The sequence below is a fragment of the Takifugu flavidus genome, chromosome 15 (assembly GCF_003711565.1).
Source record: "Takifugu flavidus isolate HTHZ2018 chromosome 15, ASM371156v2, whole genome shotgun sequence".
NCBI classification, from domain to species: domain Eukaryota; kingdom Metazoa; phylum Chordata; class Actinopteri; order Tetraodontiformes; family Tetraodontidae; genus Takifugu; species Takifugu flavidus.
The window spans coordinates 13,164,305-13,185,441 of record NC_079534.1 but is presented as its reverse complement, the minus strand read 5'-3'; the positions used below and the strand labels follow the sequence as shown (position 1 = coordinate 13,185,441).

Genomic DNA, 21,137 nt, shown 5'->3' with positions numbered 1-21,137 from the left:
TGGGTCTGAAGGTCCTTTAAATACTGAAACCAGTTTTATTTGAACGTGGATCACACATGCACGCACAACCTTCAAATGTTAAATCCTCAAAACAAGCATCCTAAATGCTAAAGATCCAAGCGATGCTAAAATCATTCACAAGCAGTTTGTGTACCAAATGAAGCCGTGAGCAGACATTCTATCATTAATAAATACATGCATCCATTGTCTTACACTGGCAAAAAAAAAGGAAAAATAGGTACTGACAGTTAGTCTGAGTGGCATTATGGGATGAGAAGCAACAATCTAAGAAATCACTGCAAGCTGTTGTCACCTCAAAGCAAGTGGCCACAATGGAAACAGTAAATGGTGCAAAACAATCATGACTTCAGCCATTAATAAAGCCTTAAACGGTTAGTACAGGAGTTAGTAGCATTGTGGGTCACTAGTCATAACAGCCGGCTAGAAACCTGTTTCTCGTTGTAATCATTTAATCAAATATACAATATAAAAGAAAAAAAAAGGATCTTGATAATGAAATGATTTAAATAAAACTTGTCAGTTACAAAGTGCACAAAGATTGATAGAAAATGAAAACCTATTTTTTTTAAAAGGAGGGGGGGGGACCAAATATATATATTTATAAATTAGCTTCTGGTGCTATTATACAATCTGTAACAGGTAGTGGGATGCTGAGCTGGTCTGGGAAACATTGGAACAAATATAACTGGCTTCATCAAATCCAAAAAATTCCTTTAGGTTCCAGAAAAGAAGATTTTGAATCAGTCCTGATCACGGCTGCGAATGCAAATATCTGAACTACACCATTAGCAACAATATCAACGATGCGGACTAACGCTTTAGAATTCGCTGCTCTTTTTAAAAAGCAAACTTAAAAAATAAAATAAAATCCGTACTGCTAATAAACATAATGGTTACATGTTCTCATGAAATTACTGGCAAGTGACATTAAAAAATAACATTAAATAAACGCTGAACTGAGCATTTAATATTTTCAAATGACTTCTGGGCTTTGTGGTTCCAAAACTGACAAATCAGTGAATTAGTAATGGGGCATTTAAAGGATTAGCTGCAGGGTCCATGACAGGCAACATGATGCCGATAGTAAGAATCCCGAACAGGAAGGACCCACGTGGCCACTAAAGGTCAGAACAAATGTTTAAGGGGGCATCAGCCACAATAAACTAGAAAAATAAAACCCGCTTCTCCTCAAATAGTGCTAATTAATCGAGGAAGCTATTAAATCTAATGTATATCTGCGCCAATTTCAACAGATTTGTCACATAAAAGGACCTAAAACCTCAGAGTCATTTGGATTTTTGCACAGAGGCATGGCAGAATTAAAGCAGGTGGGGGGGCTGAAAATCTGAGGGATTCGCCGTGTTGTGACTGGTCCTAATGAACCGACGGGGAGATGGATGAGCGATTCTGGGAGCGGAGTGTCGGCAGGAGGCAATTAGGAATCTAAGGTGGACAGAAATCCGCGAAATAAGGGTGCTGCAAGGCTTCTTCTGCAGAGATCCTCTGGACAGGATTACATTTCAACAGGTTCTGGAGATCAAAGAAAGCCGGTCATTAAAGCAATCCTGCATTTACAGCTGAAAGTGCTGCTAAAATACCAAATGCGTGACAGCACCTGGAGAAGATCCCGCCCCGTGCTGCTCAGTTTGGGGACCACGTTGACCAGTGAGGTGGTGGCTGGATACATGGGATATGGCTGCAGGGAGGAGCAAGAGATGAGAATGGTTAATAGGTTAAAAAGGGGGAGTCAACATCCAGTAATAGTTCACCTTGTAATCTGGGAGTTTAGTCATTGACTGCCACTGCTCTTCGGTCGGAGTCCCCAACAACGTAAGCGGGTCGTTAAAGAAATCGGAGCAGTTCCGTCGGAACAAACGACTCGAAACGTGCTTTTTAAAGGATATCGGAAGATTCTTTTCAGCTGATCGTCCACGTCGTTCCCAGGGAATAACGGCCTTCCGGCATTCGCCAACTCTGAAGAGAACAGATTCAATCTGTAGCCAGTTTAAAGTGATACTTGTCAATCATCACCAACAAACCTGCGAATATGCAGCCGGCGGACCACATGTCGATTGAGGTAGAATAAAGTTTAGCCCCGAACAGCACATCTGGAGGTCGGTACCACAATGTGACCACCTGCGTGAGAACACAGAAGCAGTCAGCTTCAAAGGGCTGTCACGAGCGTCCCGTTCCTCGTGAATGCAGCCGTCATTTTTAGGTAGCCGAGGACAGAGGCCGAACTGGATGTGGTTCTTCTGAGATACCCTCGCTTCAGATTCTCAATTGTCCAAACTGTTTATTTCAGATGAGTGGTGTCATTGTGGGTCAGCTGTCTCCTCGTGAGGCTTCGCCCTCGGACCTCGAGGTCAGACAGTCACTAACCCTTTGTGAAACTTGCCTGTCACGCCTTTACCCAATAACAAGGCAACACCAAACTGTCTAAATGGGAATGACTGGAGAAGAAAAACAGGAATTGATCGGAGCATGGGTTTAAAGATGATAAAATACCTTTTTTTGGTCACATTTGACCGAACAGTAGTGATATTTTAGCAGATCTTTGTGCACCACAATAGGCCCTCGCACAACAGATTCCCAGTTATGTTCCTATACTGCTAACGTGGGTGAAACTGGGAGTAGCGTGACTTACCTCTGCCGAGTAACACCTCACAGGAATGCCAAAGGCTCGAGCCAGGCCAAAGTCGGCCAACTTTAACTCCCCGTTCTGTAGACAGAAGCGCAAAATTCAAATCTCCCTCGGTGACATCACACGCATGCTAATAAAGACGAGCTATTTGAGCCACGCAAAGCTTTTCTGCTCATAATTTCCTCTCGGTTGCATCACTATAGACACGATGGGGCGATATTTATTAAACTAGCCCTCAGGTCGAAGGCCAAATGGCCTCAAACAAACACTCACTCTGTTTATGAGCAGATTCTGGGGCTTCAGGTCTCGATGAAGAACGTTTCGACTGTGACAGAACGCGAGGCCTTTGAGCAACTGGTGCATAAATGACTACAACAAAAGAGGCTGAGATTAGGAAAGACGGCATTGTTGAATATTCAACGTGTATCTATATCATAAGATATTCAAAGACGTGCAAACGCCTCTCCTACCTTTACAGTTTCTGGGTCTAGATCACCGTTGCAGCTGTCAAAATATTTCTTCAAATCCTGCCGTTAACACATTAGACTTAAAATTGGATGTTGAAACACAGAGGGGCCGTAGATGTAGCTTTCTCTCACCTGATCACAGTATTCAAATACCAGTGTTAACTTCTTGTCACTGTGCAAAACATCGTGTAGTCTGAAATGAGCAAACAGCCTTGAGTTCATGCAAATGACATTCAATCTCGTCGGATTCAGGTCGTTTCATCAGTGACTAGACGGTTCCAAAGCAACAGGTCACAAACAGTTTGAGCCCACCTGACGATGTTTTTATGCTTTAGTTCTTTTAGGAGACAGATCTCTCTAAGGGCAGAGCTTGGCACCCCCTGAAAAACAAATGGCACCTATGTCGGTCTGCACCGCTACAACATCAGACCGTGGGAAGGGTTGTGTCAACGCACCTCGTCGTCGTCGTCCAGCCTGACCCTTTTCAGAGCCACGATTTCGTGGGTTTCTCTGTTTTTCGCCTTGAAAACTGTCCCGTAAGTACCTACGAGAGAGACATCAGGAATCTGAGGAGCAGCATCGATGAATGAATGCACAGCATCGTCGGACCGTTAGCCATCGTCCACTGCCAAGCTAGCGTCAATGTTCTGCAGCCAGGCAGAAAGTGTTTAACACACTCGTAGGCTGGTGTACGCAAAAGTGTGGTTATGGCGTGATATACGTTTAATCGATAGTTTGTGTTTTTAAAAAAGAGCAGCACAAAAGTCAATGTTCCTAACCCCAGTATCTGGAAATGCTAGGTAAGCATAGCAAGAATGCTAACGGAGATCTGACTACATAAATAAAGCAGCGTGAACTTACCCTCTCCTATCTTTTCAAGCTTCTCATATTTCTGCATGTCTGGTCACTATAGCTAGCTTCTAATGAGCTAGCAAAAACAATGACGATGTCAAAAATGGGAAATATTAAATGTTTGGACAGCTAGCGTTAGCACTTGCTGCTCCTAATACTCTGCAGCAAAGCTTCTCATGCTGGCCATCTAGTGGCTGAGCTGTGTATTACAACACGAACACATACCTGCCGTGAGTGAACAGCTGCAATTTTACCTTTAAAAATTATTATAGAAAAAGAGATTTATGCAGATTTGATGGAATAAAATACATGGTTCTCCCTATCCAACTGGAGTTCCTTAATACATTTTTTTAAAAGCTGCATCATGCACAATAAGCTTGCATATGGAGAAACTGGCCTTGTATCAGCCTGTACAGTAGAAGAAAACAAAATAAACTGAGGTGACTAACAAAGTTCCTCCAAGACTGCAGTTTATTCCCAGTTTTTTGTCATTTTTTTTATTAGCATAAATATTTTTGAGTTACCGTTAAATTATTTGGTATTTTGTGCCAACACAGGAATGCTGTCAGTTACACTCAAATGAACTTTCATTCTCCCCCCCCCCCCCAAATTTATTTTTAAACAGAATTTGCCCAAAATAAGACAGTTATGAAATTCTCATTCAGGTTAAATACTGTACAGTAGTGTGGTTTGAGCCAAGGCTACATTTATTACATACATCTTTCATAAAACTAGATAAAGTTTTAAACATTTATAAGACACACTGTTCAGAAATGAGTGATGCAGGCCTTTCCTATGAATTTCCAGTAAATTAAAATATTTTTTCACAGCTCCGTGATAAAAAAAAAAGAAGGTTTATTTCTGCCCCTCAGCTCTCTGCCTGCGGATGAGCTCAGAATAAAATCCTCCTTTGCTCAGCAGCTCCAGATGAGTTCCGGCCTGATGAGAAAATGTGAGTTGTTAAATGAAATCCAGAACAAATGATTTCCCGTTCAATGGAACCTAAAAAGTCCCCTCCTGCCTTCCATACCTCCACGATGCGACCATTACTCATGACACAGATGAGATCAGCCGCCTGAATGGTGCTCAACCGGTGGGCGATGATTAGCACAGTGCGCCCCCTGGTGGCCCTGTCGAGCGCCTCCTGCACCACCCGCTCGGACTCTGCATCCAAAGCACTGGTGGCTTCATCCAGAACCAGGATAGTGGGGTTCTTGATCAAGGCGCGGGCGATGGCGATGCGCTGTTTCTGGCCACCGGACAACGTAACACCTCTCTCACCTGGATACGTCAAGTATGGAGCTCAGCATCGGAATGGAATGCAAACCTCGCTCAAATGTCCCGACGGAACATACCAACTATGGTGTTGTAGCCGTCTGGGAATGCTGTAATGAAGCGGTGAGCATTGGCTTGCTCAGCTGCGAAAATGACCTCAGCGTCTGTGGCCTCGGGCTTCCCAAACCGGATGTTGTCCATGATGGATGATCCAAACAACACGGGTTCCTGTGGAGACAGACTGGAATTTCAGCATCTGGACATTTTCAATCAAGAGTTGCATAAATGGTCAATACCTGATTGATGAATCCAACAATTTGCCCTCTCAACCAGGACAAATCCAGGGTCCGTATATCCACTCCATCCAGCATGATCGCGCCGCTGGTCGGGTCATAGAAACGCTCCAGCAAGGAAGCGACGGTGGACTTTCCTTCAGTATATTGTGATCGGTTAGTTTCAGACTCTTGGCATCATGAACCACATTAAGAATCAAGCTGTCAATCAAAGAAATCACCTCCTCCAGATTCTCCAACAATGGCAACAGTCTTACAAGGTGGCAGCGTTAAGTTGAACTTCTTTAAAACCTGATGACCAGGTCTGGTGGGATAGCTAAACACACACACACACACACACACACACACACACACACACTTAAATAAACCAGTAAGGCAAAAGGAGACCATTTTGACTGGTATCTGCACAGAATTATTATCTACTGTCATGAAGACTGATCTCGTTGTGACACAACCTGAATGAAATGTTCGTGAAATCCACTCTCCCGGTCAGAGAATGGTACGGGATGCGTCGTCCTCCAGACAGCGGGATGCTCGGCTTCAAAGCCAAGTATTCAAAGACCCGGGCGCCAGAGCTTATTCCTCTCACCATCTGCAGTAAACATTACAGGACATCAATAATAGATGGTCTGTCGTATTTCAGAGTTTTAGATAAAACTCGATGTGCATGAAGAACATTGCACCACATTTTGTTACTCACTTGTCCAAAGAGAATAGAGATACTGGCCAGTGACCTGAGCAGGGAGAACCGATATAAGAAAAACAGCAGCCAAAAATAAGAGAATCGTAGTGAAATGAGTTGTTTGTTACCTCTGAACAGTCTGTGAAGCGACCAGAAAGGACATGAGGTCTCCAGGGGACATTTCCTTGTTAGCAATTAGTGTCCCTCCCGCAAAAATAGTTCCTAGAACGATGCCTATTTGAACACACAACACACAGGAGATCTAACCTGTGAGCCTGTTGGTGCGTACAAGGTTGCAAAGTGCACTCACAGTTCAGGGCCACGTTTGACAGTCCCTGGAAAACTGCTATTCCAGCGCCAAGATTTTCATTCAAGTCACATGATTTGTCAACCTCATACGCATATAACCTGCAGGAGAGTGGACAATTCCCAGGACAGGTGTGAGAACAAGCCTGATTTCAAAAGAAGGGCTGGTAATATGTAAAACAGCACGTAAACACGGTAACAAGTGCAGCTTCGTCACTTACTGGAGCTCTCGCTCTTCCATCGCAAAAGCCTTCACGGTCCGCACGTTGCCAAGCGCCTCGTCTGCGACTCCCGTTGCTTTTGCCACCTGAAATCAAACACAATTAAATCAACGTACTCGTAAATTCCAATGGGAGTGAGAGCGTGCAATACGGCTCAAGCGTTCCCTAACCCTAACCCTAACCCACTAAAATCAAAGGGGTTGGGCATCAGTCAGGATAGAAGTGATGACAGATCTCTTTCTTTTTAACAGGTTCCTTCATCACCTGCTCTTGAGCCAGACGGGAGAGTTTGCGCAGGAATGAGCCGATGAGAGCCCCGGCGCCCACTAAACAGGGCAGGACGACCACAGTCAGCCCCGTCAGTTGGGGAGAGATGATATAGAGGGAGACAAAACATCCAGCTGTCTGGGTGACACTCCGCAGACCCTGCAGGTGGGGGAGAGGGTGAAAAAGAGGCGTTCGGGCGAGTTTATTCAGGCAGCTGATCATACCTGAGAGATGACCAATTTAAACGATGACTTGAACTCCTGAATGTCGGCTGTCAAGCGGTTCACCAACTGTCCAGTTTTGTTAGCATCAAAAAAAGCCACATCTTGTCTGCAACAAACAGGGGGGGGGGGGGGGGGGATTTATTGTTTCACGCAAATGCCGTCCATCGCTGTGCCAAACCATAGGATTGACTGTCATAAAGAATTCACAGCCCGTCTGAAGTCCAGCCGTTCCTGCATCTGAACGGTCACGTTGCAGCAACACTGAGGCATCGTACCTGAGAAGAGACGCGAAGAGGGTTTTCCTCATGTCTGCCGCCACCCTCTCACCCACCCGGGAAAGCAAGATGATGTAGCCACTGGTCAGCAGGCCCTGCTCCGATGGAAGAGAGATGATAAGATGAAGAAAAATACTGAAATATATCTCAAAATACGCTGGTATTTCAGTCGATGCAGTGCTCTGTGTTTATATATTTTGCCTGTTTCTTCCAGCCGGCCTGAATTCTCAGTAAATTAATTGGAAGAGTTGCTTGTTGGGTGGCTGAAACTTTGTACTCACCTGCAGACCATACAGTGCAAGTAATTTCAGTGCAGGAGCGCTGATCTCTTGGATATAATTCCTGGTTTGTTCTCTCAGGTATTGCGCCACGACATTCACCAGGTCCCCGAGCATCAAGGGGATTTTAATGTTCAGGATGGCTGCTGCAAAAGCAAGCTAAAGAGACAAGACAGGTGTGATTTATTTCCATAAATCTTGCTTAGCACTGTATCAGCATTGAGGGGCGTGGATTAAAGCGTACCACAACAGCTCCGACAAGAGCAAACAGTTGGGGTTTGACAAATTCCCAGAGGATGTGCCATTTGAATTCCGGTGGAGGTTTTTTGGCTGCAGCTTCCAGCGGGATGTTGTTATTCACGTCCGCCTCACAGTAGGCTACACGAGAAAAGAGTCGTGCAGAGACGGTGAGCACTGCTGGTCCCAGGATAAACTTGAGAGCCACTCCTGGACGTTTGGACGTTCGGGGGGACCGAAGAGCAGCCTTCCGAGTGAGGCACCACAACCGTTTGACTGCATTTCCAGGCTGCTGTGAGGAGCTTGATGCATTAGATGTTGGTGTGTACAATCTGGATAGAGAAATGTTACAACTGAGAATTACAAAAGCAAAATGAAGGACTTTCAAGGTCAGGTCGGATTAGAAATAAGGGTGTAACTGTCACTTTATAGTCGTTGTTTATCTTGGTGTCCTATTTGACAGGTTTCATTTTCGAACACGACGTTAAAACATAAATACATTTAAACACAGCCATGTGGTTCAACGATTTACTGTCTTAAATCTCTCTCACACACACACACATATATATATACATATAAAAATTGTGGCATGCAAAAGCTGAAACACATGGGCTGCATTAAATAACTAGGCTTTAGGTCACGTTACCGTAAGAGGTTGCCTGTGTTGGCCGTTTTCTTGCATCGCGGGAATAAATACAGTGGTCGCACAGGAGCATTGATGCTGACTCTACAGCAGAAAAACTGAAACATGTTTTCAAATTTATCTCAGCGTTCCCAAACTCGTGGAATAAACAGTCTTTAAGCTCTACTGTAATCCACCGGCGAACTGCAGGTTGCCATGTTGACTCTGACCCAGAGTGTTTCTCTGACGTGGGAATTCAATTATTCAGGAACTATTCGGATTTATTTTACAACGGGTTTGCAGCTGGCATTTATGTAGAGGTGTTGCAATGCCAGTTTAACGGAGTTACGAGCCCAAAAAATAGAGATTAAAAGAGGAAACTGCAAAAGAACTACAAATTCTACCCGGAAATGACGGCAGAGAATACGGAAGTGGCGTCAGTGTCGTTTGTTGACATTTATTTGTGAAAGACAAAAACAGTGGACATACTGAAGCTGGTGTATTTTTGGAAAGCGCCGAACAGGCGTCTGGACTGACCGAAAACCGTCGTTTATTTTTCGTAACCTAGTTCTCGTTACTGCGCTCACCATTTGACTTTGAGGAAAGACTGATGCAGGTCAGAAGAAACGGACCGAGAATGGAACAAAACAACACGTTTCACCAGGGACCGCACGAGAGGCTGAATCATTCAGGCTAGCTAGCCAACACTCAGTGAAGTTAGTCGAATTATGACATTTTGTTAGGCTTGCTGGCATCTTATAGTCAACATACCAAATATTCGCTGGTAGGTGTATTAAACGACATCATTGTGTTGGAGCGTTACACAATCGTTGTGCGTCAATTTGGCAACTAACTATGCTAATGTTAGCCACAGCTAACGTTACCTGTTCTTAAAGGTGCTTAAATTATGCGTTAGGTCGCCGGACAGCATTCCTCCAATAAAACGTGTATTACATAGAGCTCAGCTGCTGGAGGTGACCACGAGTATGTAACGTATAATGGCGAACTTTGAAGCTTATCAAGAGTACCAGAGGATTGAGGACTTTGAGGAGGACTCGCCACCAGGGGAGGAAGATCTGCTGGTACATGTTCCCGAAGGCCTAAAAGGTAAACACGTAACTCTCATAATATTAGTTCATGTAAATTAGAACTCTTTTACCCAACATCAATAAAAAGGGGCACATTGTGTCCTGTGCATAGGGCTGTTTTCGGTTTGATGCTATCTAATGTTGTGTTTATGTTGCAGACTCATGGCATCATATCAAGAACTTGGATAACTTCTTCACAAGAATATCCTTTTAAGCAAATACAGCCTGTCTGCCCTTGTTTGTTGACAGAAGCATAAGTTGTCCTTAATCAGCCTCTTCACATCTACCATTTCCACCAGAAGAATGGCTTTGCCTGCATGATGGTGTCAGAGTTCTTTGAACTTGTGTGAGTACCAGTATTAAGCCATGTCTGTGTTAAGATTATATTGTAAGCAACAATGCATGTAAGTGCTAATATATGGGACTATTGCTTTAAGATAAGGCGCATGGATCTGTGGCAATAGCTCATGTTGTTTAGACAGTTGAGTCAAAGCCTGAAGGCTTCAGATGGAACAAGTTCAGTGAGTTTAGCATTTGGCTCTCAAATAGTGCAAAATCATTCCTCCTTTACCACTTAATGTCCTTTTCATTCAAGTTATTTGCCACTCTTGAATATATATAATTAACTATGCATATATATTGCATGACAAATACTCGGCTCATTTGCCGTCCATGTATCCTGAACACCTTTTCTTTGTTTTGTGCCAGACCTCCTCTGTTATTGTGTCATTGTCAAGTTTCAGATTTAATGAGAACTCTTGTAACTGTCAGCTAGTGTAAAACGTCTCAAAATAAGAGCCCAGGATAAATTTCAATGTTCCAGTCACTTACAGCGCCAGTGGTTGAACACAGACTTCCAGACTGCTACGTTTACGCTGTGGTTTCATTCGTTTAGTCTTAATCTCCTCCTTTTTTTCCCCTCTCAACAGTCAGTTTTTGTTTGTCGTCACATTTACGACCTTTCTTGTCAACTGCGTGGACTATGATGTTCTGTTTGCTAACCGAGCTGTCAACCACACGGGGCCGAGCCAGAACCCTTTGGACAGGAACAAGGTTACACTTCCAGATGCAATCCTTCCTACTGAACAGTGCACTCAGAGGTAATTACTCCTTACTGAACCCTTTTCACCTTTTTTAAAAATGTCTTTTTTCCAGAAAAGTTTTCTGAATTATTATAAAAGACAGCGCAATCAAAGTAAATGCTTCTTTGTTCATTAACCTGACATGGATATTATTAATCACAACATCTTTTCAGAGTCTAGCAGCCTTATAGGGAGTTAATCATTTTCCCATCTTAATACTGCAAAACAACAAAACAGAACCGAGCTTGTTAAAAAAAGAAAAAGTGCTTCCATTGACAGTAAAACATATTTATTTGTGGGAAAAGTTGTTCCATTAAATGAATTAACATTTCAACCCATAGAAAATATTTGACAGTGACAAATTCACTCAACAGATGTTATTTAACTGACGTTGGGAAAGAAGGTGGTGTAATTGATAGGGCTGGTGAGGCAGAAGTGACTTGTTGAAATACTAACAACTTGGCAGCACCAGAAAGCCAGCAACCACATGGCATGTCAGCAGCTGGTGGCAGACGCACAGACCCTCCCTGCTGCCCTTTTCTGGCCTGTGTCGTCATATTTTTTCCCAGGAGATGGCCGGGCCTTCTCTTGTTTTCTTCAGCTAGACTAACAGGCTTGTCATCAATTTGTTCCTGCTTCTGATGTCAGAATAGTCATTAATGCTGAAGGCGATGCTGCTGCTTGGAATTCTAATTTAAGAATGGCTTGTCATGCAGTTTGGGCGTCTTGCGCGTCATATCCCTTCTCCTATGTCCCGCTAGGCCAGATGCTTTTCCTGAAAAGATTCTAATATTTCTACTTCTTAGAATGATCTCACTGTATGTCGATAGCAAAGTGAAATTTGGAATGCCAATGTCAATTATACAGCATAAAGAGGGGGCCTAACAGGGGTACTTGTGGGTTCCTTGTTATTGATGATGCTGATGAAATATTTAGCAATCCCTGGAAGTAACTGTAAACTTCAGTCATAATACCTGTGCGTTCTCTATTAATGCCCACGTGGGTTGTAGAGCAGGCAGCGTGTCCCTTCTTTTGACATGTAATACAATTCTGTAATTTTAGAAAGATTGCCCAACTCCTCCTGTGGCTGTAAACAGGGGTTAAGTTTCAGTGTGAAAACAAATGTTCATAAGTAAAGCAACACTTGCTAAATGTATTGCATTTTCTTTAAATTCTCTTTAAAGTAAATATATTTAAGTTACCTAAAACCATGGCCCATGTTGTCAAATTATTTTGAATAATGTCTGGATGAACCAAAGTTATATTATGGATGATTCCATCTTGTTTTGGTGTGTTTTACTTCCAGCATTGAAGAGAACAGCTGGATTATCTTCCTCCTCTTTATGGCCGCCATCTTCTGGGTCTATAGGCTCGTCAAAGTCTTTTGTAATTTTCTCAGCTACTGGGAGATTCGGCAGTTTTACATCAAAGCACTGAAGATCAAAATGGCAAGTGCTGTCCTGGATAGTCAGTCATTAGCTGCATGAAAGCATTCCGCAAAAGAAACCTTTTAACAGATCTCCTGTTTATGTCGTCCCCGTCTGAACCAGGATGAACTATGCAACTTCACATGGCAGGAAGTCCAGGATCGACTCATCAGCCTACAGCGAGAGCAGCAAATGTGCATCCACAAGAAAGAGCTGACAGAACTGGACATTTATCACCGCATCCTGCGATTCAAAAACTACATGGTGGCCATGATAAACAAGTCACTGCTGCCGGTGCAGCTGCAGCTCCCCCTGCTGGGCAATGTGGTGTTCCTCACCCAGGGCCTCAAGTACAACTTTGAGCTCATCCTGTTCTGGGGCCCGTGCTCTTTGTTTCAGAACAAGTGGAACCTGCACCCCAAGTACAAGCGGAGCGGAAACCGCCTGGAGCTCGCACAGCAGCTCAGCAGAGTCATCCTGCTGATGGGTCTGGCCAACCTGCTCCTGTGTCCCTTCATCTTGGTGTGGCAGGTGCTGTACGCTTTCTTCAGCTACACCGAAATAATCCGCAGGGAACCCGGCAGCCTGGGAGCAAGGCGCTGGTCCCTGTATGGCCGCCTGTACCTGCGACACTTCAATGAGCTGAATCACGAGCTGCATGAGCGTTTAGGTCGTGGCTACAAGCCCACGTCCAAATACATGAACTCCTTCACATCACCACTGCTGGCCGTCCTGGCTAAGAACATTGCCTTCTTCTCCGGCTCGGTTCTAGCCGTGCTCATCGCGCTGACGGTGTATGATGAGGATGTTCTGACAGTGCAGCACATTCTGACCGCCATCACTGTCCTGGGCATCATTATCACTGTCACCAGGTGAGCTTTCACAGCAGAAATGAGTCGCGTAGTCTTCTTGTTCATCTTCTGGCTTACCAGGGTTCCACTCATTTACATTTTTTAATGGGAACAGCAGCTATCCCAATTTTCCTACAGTAGAGCTTTTTGCTGGCAACAGTCACAACAAATGATGCAACTCTAAATATGTACTGTAAATAGGATTTATGTGATGAACATTTGTTTACTTATTGCCCATATTTCATACCTGTCCCATGCTAGGTCTTTTATCCCAGATGAGCATATGGTGTGGTGTCCAGAACAGCTGCTGCAGTGCATGCTGGCACACATTCACTACATGCCGGATCACTGGAGAGGCAACGCCAACAAGAGTGAGACCCGGGACGAGGTGGCACAGCTGTTCCAGTACAAAGCGGTGAGGCACGGAAACATTTTCATAGATCGGAACATATTTGTCACAGTTAAACTAAAAAAAGATTCTGTTTTTCATTTTTGCCCCAATCAGGTGTTTATCTTAGAGGAATTGCTGAGCCCCATTGTTACACCCTTTATTCTCATCTTCCTTCTGAGGAACAAGTCCTTAGAGATCATTGACTTCTTCAGGAACTTCACAGTGGAGGTGGTTGGAGTGGGAGACATCTGCTCCTTCGCACAGATGGACATCAGGCGCCATGGAAACCCAACTGTAGGAGTCCTTTCTTCTCTATTGTTGTTTTTATGTATTCACATTGCTCCTTGAATAAATGTGCTATTCAAATGTTTTACAGTGGATGTCAGAGGGCCAGACTGAGGCCTCCGTATATCAACAGGCTGAAAATGGAAAAACCGAGCTGTCTCTGATGCATTTCACCATCAAGAACCCACACTGGCAGCCGCCCCAGGAGAGCTCGGTCTTTATCAGCCATCTGAAGGAAAAGGTGCATCACGATGCACAGGGTGGCCCCTCCACCCAGCTGCTCCTCTCAGAGGCTCCTCTCTGCACCTCGCTGCATTCCAATGAGTCTGCTTCAGGGGTAAAATCTTGGCTACAGTATAACACGCTGACGTTCTGTTTTCCATGGTTGCTCCGTGCTGACGTGTTGTTGTTTTCAGCCTGACAGTCTCTTAGCCAGTGTGCTGGCTCACCCGGTTCTAACGGCTTCGGGACTACAAGGGCGAGACCACCGCTTCGTCCCTCCGAGCTCAGCCGCTTCTGCTGCTGCCAGTGTCCTGGCCTCTCTGTCCAACTCCCAGTTTGCACATCCCGGCCGTGGCCATCCACACAGCATCCCGCCCTCATCCATCCACCCTGAAAGCACCATGTACCGCAGCGATCGCACTGTCATCGACAGGTATTACGCATTATATACACTTCTTTTCCTGCGTTTTATACACCTTAGCATAAGTTACTACCCACTTTGCTTAATACGCTCCCCTTTTCCAGTATGACTAACAGTCTGTCTCACATTCGGAGTAATGCACTGCACTCTGAGTTCGCTTCAGCCGAGATGAGTCTCCACGCCATCTACCTGCACGAGGTAAATTGAGTACTGGTGTTGCCTATAGTGCACTTGACAGTGAAAGGATGGACCTTTGCACACTGAAACCTGTTTCTCTCCCCAGCTTCACCAGCACAGCTCCCACCCACAGAGATCTATGGGGCAGTGGCAGAATGTACCAATGAGAGAGCTTCACACCAACACTGGTGAGCAGGTCACACAAGTAGTTGGACTTGTTAATGGAGTCACATTACGCCATTATATTTCAGAAATGTTATTATTATTCGTTTCACATGCTATAATTTGAAGTTTTCAAAGGTATTTCTTGGGTTAGGGCTACTAGCAGAGTAATGCATTGATTAAATGACATTACAACCATTTAGAATCATTAATCTTCACACTCACACAGTACATCAAACCAGAGGCAGGTTAGCCTGAAGAGTTTTACCCTGTGTTGATGTAGAGTTGTAAATAATATGTCAACATCCTAACCAGGTCTCCAGGCACATGGCTGCCTCGGATCCAATATCTCCATGCCGACCCCTGTCCTTGGTCACTGGCAGGAAGAGGAGGAAGAGGAGGATGAGCAGGAGATTAACAGTAGTTCTACTTCTAAACAGGGCACGGGAGGTAGTTGTTGAAGTGTGATAAGGTATATCCCCCCCTTCCCGCTATTTAACCCCAAAATCCGATAAACCTTTCACGACCACCAAGACAGTTTCTCTCTTCTTTTGAAATTGTTTACAACTTTCCTTTTTTCTATGAACATCGTGGCCTTAGATGACCTTCATGGGTAATTTAGGATGGACCTTGATATCATCATCATCCAGCATCTGTTGTAGGAATGAAAACCACTGCGTCGACTCCTCCGCTCCTCATCCGGTCACATCAGGGAAAGCATTCGTCCTCCATCCATTTCACCCTGGATCTCTCATTGACTTGTACAGATAAACCGCGTCTGAAGTGAAAGATAGACTATACCGCGCATTCACGGGGGAGGAGTGTGACGGTGGCTGCAGCCAGCATTTATCCTGGAAACGTAGACGAATCCTTTTGACTTCCCCCGAAGAGTAGAAAGTCAAAAGCTCAATTATGATGGAAGTTTTTCATGTGTGCTATGAAGACTGTAGACAGTGTTGCTGCTGCCTGAACAAAATCGATCAACTGAAAAACAAGCTTTTTTGTGCCCTCTGACTAAATACAGCCTCTCACTTTTGCTCAATTTGTTAAATTAGAGTAGCAGCTGGATGTTCAACAGCTGTACAAGTAAAATATAATGGAAATACCTGAAAAAAAGCCCCACTTGATTTAAGTAAACCTCCTCTATACCAGATACTCACATGGTTTGATGCTGCCGTCTGTGTTTAATGTTTCTGAGTACAGATTTATCCAGTATTATTATTTTCACAGCGGATGTATCAAAACAACCTCAAGGATCGACATTTAAAGCTTCATTCATATCATCTAATGCAGCGAAGAGGTCCGACGAAGCATCTTTATGCCTTAACACTAACACAGCATTCTATTTATTGTGTAAATATCTCAGATGGGAGTTTATTTACAGTGTACAGATGCATCTCTTAACCTCAGTAGGGTTTTAATGACAGGTGTGATTAGATTTTCAAGGTTTGGCTCAAGAGTCCATGTCCCCAGTCTTTGTTTCTTTGTAGAGAAAACAGGGTTGTGTTGCTTTTACAATCAATGGATTTTCCGCCCTTTTCCCCTTAAAAATTCCCTAAAAATGCCTCTCTATCCTGAAGTTCTGAGTTGTAATCTCTGGTTTTGATTTTTCCAGCTATTCTTTGTGAGGCGTACGTTGATTTATTTATTTTCTGCTCCCCACCTCAATTATTTGATTGATGTAGGTTATTTATTTGTGACAAAAAGAGAATATTGTTTTGAAAAATATCTTCCCAAAGACAAATACCTGAGGATTCTATTTGGACAAATGTATCATTTGAACAACAACATGGCCAACTAAAGAATCAAGTCATGATCCTTCCTGTGGATAGTGATGGGGAAATTTAGATTTTCTCCCCAACTTTTCATAGATTAGTCACATAGAAGTTCTCCTCACTTTCAAAGCTTAGAAGCTTCTATTTGAACGAGCATGTCTTTTTACACCTAATCATGCTGGCAGGAATGTTTGTTTTGCACTGACATTAAATCCTTTTCCTTTAAACATGTTTAAGTACCAAACTTGCAACGGGCAGGTCACGAAGGGACACTCAGTCCGTCTCCGTCCCGCGTGACCTCCCCATCACGTGTATATAAGCCAACCATCAGCACATATAGCATCAACACCTTCCTCAGACCACCTGGAAAACACTGTGGCCCAATCGTACAAGGTCGCTTTTACCTCTGCTCAGTAAATGTTAGCCCCACAGGGGCCGATGTGTGTTCCTGTCTCACTTAAATATGCGTACATGATGCTATGGTGCCCGCTGTCCTTCCCCACAGTGAGTTTCTTATCAGAGACACTGGAGCTCGGCATTTCTTTTTGACAGTGTCCACATATACTGCTCTTTCATTTTTAGCAGTGCCTTAATATTAAGGTCCAGCATCTCTTCCTCTTCAAAGCCATTTCACCTGTCAGATTTAGCAACGCGCTCTGTGTAGTTTTGTTCCTCTTCTGTAGCATCTGGTGTGTTGTGAAGTTGTAAGAAGGGTTGCAAACTCGAGATCGTGTGTGCCACAGTCCCGCAGCACATGACTTCACTCTGGCGTCTGAATTTGCACTGTCCTCGGTATCCTACAGGAGCGGGTGGCACGCCATTTGTTTGGCAGCACCGTCACGGCCAAGTGTCAAACCTTACCATCTTTTATTATCCACTATACACCAGTCCAAGAATCACAGGGGCTGGAACAAGGTGCTATGTTTTCATCTGGAAGTGTTTAAGATGACTTGTTTGTTTGTTTGTTTGTTTGACTCATCACATTAGTTTGTTTGTTTTTACATGAATTAACACTAGTGGAAAAGTGAAACATGCCAAAACGACTTGATTTCAGCACAGCTTTACCATATGTGTGTTTTCTGTGAGTGGGTAGAGAATCATTTCATGTGTGGTTGAGTATGTAATGTTTTATTTGAAATAAAATTATATTTAACTTTTATCACTTTTTACCTGTTATGGACATTCAGGATACAAATAATATAAATGTATTTATGGCTGAAATAGAGCTTTGCGGTGTGTTTTCGAAACGTTGCAGTATTCACGCTAAATGTCTCTGGGAAAATGAGCCTTTGGCGCCCCCTACTGGTAGATCCAAGGAAGGGATAAATATTCTGTTACCATTTGGATCTAAATAATCAGACTATAGCGTGTAAAATATGTCAAGAACTATAGAAATTAAAGTATAATTAGATTTTGCTACAACTGAAGTATTTTATAACAAGCTTTTATTTCCCCCCTTGAAGTCAGTTCACATTAAAGGCAACAAAACATCAAGTTACTTTGGGAAATTAGGACTTGTTTCTGCCATTGGTGATCTCAACAGCTCTGATAAATAATTAAGACTTTGTTGTCAATCTCTTCAATTAAAATGAGACACGCTATAATCTGATACAGAATGAGGCAAAGTCAACCAATGACTGAGACTCTCTGTCTGCTAGAGTTTCGGGCAGTTTAAATGCGGGTCCAGGCGACCTGCTGCTGTCAGTCACTGGCTCTGGAAGAAAGCCCACGGTGAAAGGCTGAGAAATCAGTATTAAACAGACTCAAACATCCTTCATATCTCGAACATTTACACTATGATTTGTTTTTTGTGTTTTATGAGAATTGCAAATGAGCACCTCCCATTTTCATCATCGTGGCTGCATGGTCCTTTAAAAACAAACTACTGTTTGTTTTTCATGTAGTTTCTGGCAAAGCAGCATCACGTTCAGCCAGTTTAAAGGTTAAACAGATGAAATCTACCCGCCTGTGTTTGCACCATGATGTCCACGAGAGAGTAATAAAAGGAGAATGACAATTTTACAAAGTGATGATGGACACATGATAAACAGCTGTTGGCATTTTACCAGAAATGAGCTCTTTAAGCCATACTGTGACGTCCTTAAAAATAAAGAGTTTACACACTTAAAAATAATCTAGCTCTGACAGAAGTTGGTAGTGTGTCTGTTTTAAGCTACTAAACAGGTATCTCATAAAATAACATGTGTTAGTGGAGACAACGACTGACTCCAACTATGTGAATAAAAAAGACAAAAATCATACTCGGATGCTGGTGTTGCTTCCTAGATTATTTTTCTACCTACAGTGTTTGACACAGGGTGATAAAATGCAGCAGTGTACAACCGAGGTACACGTTGCAGGCTGCAGGAGGGTGCGGAGGCCGGGCCACTGTGCTCTGCTCCCCGACCTCCCCAGCAGGCTCCCTGCTATCTGCACACTAAATGACAAATCTATTTTAGACAGGAGGCTGCGCTAAAATAGGCACGGCAGCAATTTGACATCATAAGTTACCGGACAAGAAAGAAAAAAATAAGCCAACGTTAGACAGCCGCCTGCCGCAGGAGCCTGGGGGGATGTTCCACCATCAATTGTGCAGCCGGTTTGTGGATATCTGAGCCCACAGAAGATCGTTTTTAGCGGGATTTGTCCTCACTGATGTTGGAGTAGGACCACCATCTCAGTGGAGACTTTACAGCCCTCATGATTCCGTCTCTGTTTACCTGAGCTGAAGAATCAAGGTGAGCTCATTAATCATTAACGCTGAATAATTATGCAAGATACACTGGCAGGAGTTTCTAATTTAATCCAGATTGTTGGTGACAAACTTTTTGTGTCATTGTTAGTTCACTTTAGCTGAATCTGAGCTCGGTAAATATCTGTTAGTGCTTATTTTCATTTTCAAGTTGCCATTCTTTTCCTGGCCCAAAACTTTGATTTGCTAAACTAAATTCCATTTTCCCCCTGGAAGAACATAAATAACGGACCGCGTAAGAGTTGAAGTATGTCTGTGAAGTGGCAGCTTTATCAAAGAGTCCGTGTCTTCTACAAATGGCCATGGACAGAGACGGGCCCCGACAGCTGAGGTTATTTTTGGGACTGGCAGCCCCCGAGCAGCAGAGGTGACGAAGCTGGCAAATGTCACTGTTTGAAAGGCACATCTCTGCAGCATTGACCTTGTCAATTTGTTGTTGGAATGTCAAGCTACTTTACTGCTGGGGGGTATTGGCAAATGTCTGCCGGGTCAGCACGGGGTTGTGTTTACCGGTGTTCCACGGCGGAGACGTGGAATTCTCCATTTTCATAGATTAGCATATCTTTAACTGCCTTTTCCTTCACTGCAGGAACAAACTATGGATCCAAACTTATTCGGAGGAGTCCCCAGGTTTCTATCGCGCCCGAAGGCGTTCTCGGTGTGTGTCGGCAAAGACGCCACTCTGAGCTGCACGGTGGTGGGTAGTCCAACCCCGCTGATAACCTGGGAAAAGGACAAGCTGAAGCTGACATCTGGGGGACGCTTCAAGGCCGTGGAGGATGGGGATGTGTACCGCCTGACCATCTATGAGCTGACGCTGGAAGACAGTGGACAGTACATGTGCAGAGCCAAAAACAACGTGGGTGAAGCCTACGCCGCCGTGACCCTCAAAGTAGCCCTGCCAACGGAGATGCCCCACAGGGCTCCCGTCTTTGTTGTCAAGCCTGCGTCCACGCGCGTAGGTCTGGGAGGAGACGTGGCCTTTGTCTGCCGAGTTGCCGCCCACCCCGAGGCCAACTTTGAATGGGAGAAAGACGGGCGCTACTTAGGGGAGAGCAATCGCGTCAAGATTGTTTCCGACGGCGACGGCAGCACTTTAAAGATCCAAAGTGTGCGCAACCTGGACGGCGGCACCTACACCTGCAGGGCCCAGAACACCGTTGGTCGTGCGCATGCTGCAGCAGCTCTGACGGTGGACGCCCGGGATTCCCGCAACATGATTGCAGATAAAAACACCTCCCTGCTGGCTCACCTTCAAAAGCGCAAAGAGGAAATGAAGAAGGACATCTCCATCTATCGCTCGGAAGAAAGCTCCATCACGTCCTCCACTGTGACCAGCGTCACGGATGGTTTGAGTTCTCTGGGTCTGGCGCACGAGCTGAGGGCGTCGACGCTGGCCAAGCTGCCCAAAGGCGTGTTCACTCGTACCTGCACGGTGACCGAAGGCAAACACGCCAAGCTCAGCTGCTTCGTGACAGGTCACCCCAAACCTCACATCACCTGGAGGAAGGATGGAACCAACATCAGCGAAGGTCGCAGGCACGTCATTTATGAGGACCAGGCTGAGAACTTCATCCTCAAGATCCTGTACTGTAAGCAGACTGATAACGGCCTGTACACCTGCAACGCCGGCAACATGGCGGGACAGACCTACAGCGCCGTCTTGGTGACAGTCAAAGGTAAGATGAAAACAACCTGAATCGCAGTGGCTGAGTTTCGAGCTCAAAACCTTTGAGGAATAATATTTTAACCAGTGCTTTAATGTATTCTACAATCATGCTTACACGGTGGTTTATGAATTAAACACTGAATACTTGTGAATATCAGTAGTTTGCGCCTT

General features: G+C 44.3%; 4 protein-coding genes across 13 annotated transcripts in view; 2 read left to right on the top strand and 2 right to left on the bottom strand.

The window, feature by feature from the left end:
• On the bottom strand, positions 1–4,184 carry cdk5 (cyclin dependent kinase 5). The gene is made up of 12 exons (XM_057056275.1): positions 3,994–4,184; positions 3,588–3,676; positions 3,445–3,512; positions 3,265–3,325; positions 3,136–3,192; positions 2,939–3,034; positions 2,669–2,743; positions 2,061–2,157; positions 1,926–1,995; positions 1,791–1,851; positions 1,637–1,717; positions 1–1,551 (listed from the first exon to the last, which is right to left on the bottom strand). Exons 1-12 carry the CDS (start codon positions 4,028–4,030, stop codon positions 1,465–1,467), a joined length of 879 nt encoding a protein of 292 aa, XP_056912255.1. The 5' UTR covers positions 4,031–4,184; the 3' UTR covers positions 1–1,464.
• Positions 4,185–4,437: 253 nt separating this feature from the next.
• On the bottom strand, positions 4,438–9,041 carry abcb8 (ATP-binding cassette, sub-family B (MDR/TAP), member 8). Its single transcript, XM_057056260.1, has 16 exons — positions 8,689–9,041; positions 8,050–8,374; positions 7,809–7,964; positions 7,528–7,622; positions 7,253–7,358; positions 7,026–7,187; positions 6,762–6,847; positions 6,545–6,642; positions 6,363–6,468; positions 6,253–6,286; positions 6,008–6,144; positions 5,774–5,868; positions 5,556–5,689; positions 5,340–5,487; positions 5,015–5,265; positions 4,438–4,923 (listed from the first exon to the last, which is right to left on the bottom strand). Exons 1-16 carry the CDS (start codon positions 8,790–8,792, stop codon positions 4,840–4,842), a joined length of 2,121 nt encoding a protein of 706 aa, XP_056912240.1. The 5' UTR covers positions 8,793–9,041; the 3' UTR covers positions 4,438–4,839.
• A 76-nt stretch (positions 9,042–9,117) lies between these two features.
• atg9b (autophagy related 9B) lies at positions 9,118–17,704 on the top strand. 2 transcript variants are annotated; one of them, XM_057056259.1, is made up of 15 exons: positions 9,118–9,380; positions 9,623–9,771; positions 9,911–9,956; positions 10,036–10,098; positions 10,682–10,852; positions 12,141–12,282; positions 12,385–13,133; positions 13,374–13,527; positions 13,618–13,797; positions 13,880–14,125; positions 14,205–14,443; positions 14,536–14,629; positions 14,715–14,796; positions 15,086–15,242; positions 15,371–17,704. In XM_057056259.1, the coding sequence occupies exons 2-14, from the start codon at positions 9,663–9,665 to the stop codon at positions 15,229–15,231; spliced, it is 2,421 nt and encodes an 806-aa protein (XP_056912239.1). In that variant the 5' UTR covers positions 9,118–9,380; positions 9,623–9,662; the 3' UTR covers positions 15,232–15,242; positions 15,371–17,704. The 2 variants fall into 2 exon arrangements, with proteins under 2 accessions (XP_056912239.1, XP_056912238.1); XM_057056258.1 differs by having other exon boundaries at positions 9,118–9,448.
• Positions 17,705–19,037: 1,333 nt separating this feature from the next.
• Positions 19,038–21,137, top strand: part of obscnb (obscurin, cytoskeletal calmodulin and titin-interacting RhoGEF b) — a 39,118-nt gene continuing 37,018 nt past the window's right edge. For 5 of the 9 annotated variants that reach the window (XM_057055843.1, XM_057055839.1, XM_057055842.1 and 2 more), the window contains exons 1-2: positions 19,038–19,283; positions 19,887–20,976. In XM_057055843.1, coding sequence (XP_056911823.1) covers positions 19,896–20,976 — 1,081 coding nt within the window. In that variant the 5' untranslated portion in view covers positions 19,038–19,283; positions 19,887–19,895. The remainder of the gene's footprint in view (positions 19,284–19,886; positions 20,977–21,137) is intronic. The other 4 variants (XM_057055841.1, XM_057055840.1, XM_057055846.1 and 1 more) reach the window with 1 other exon arrangement.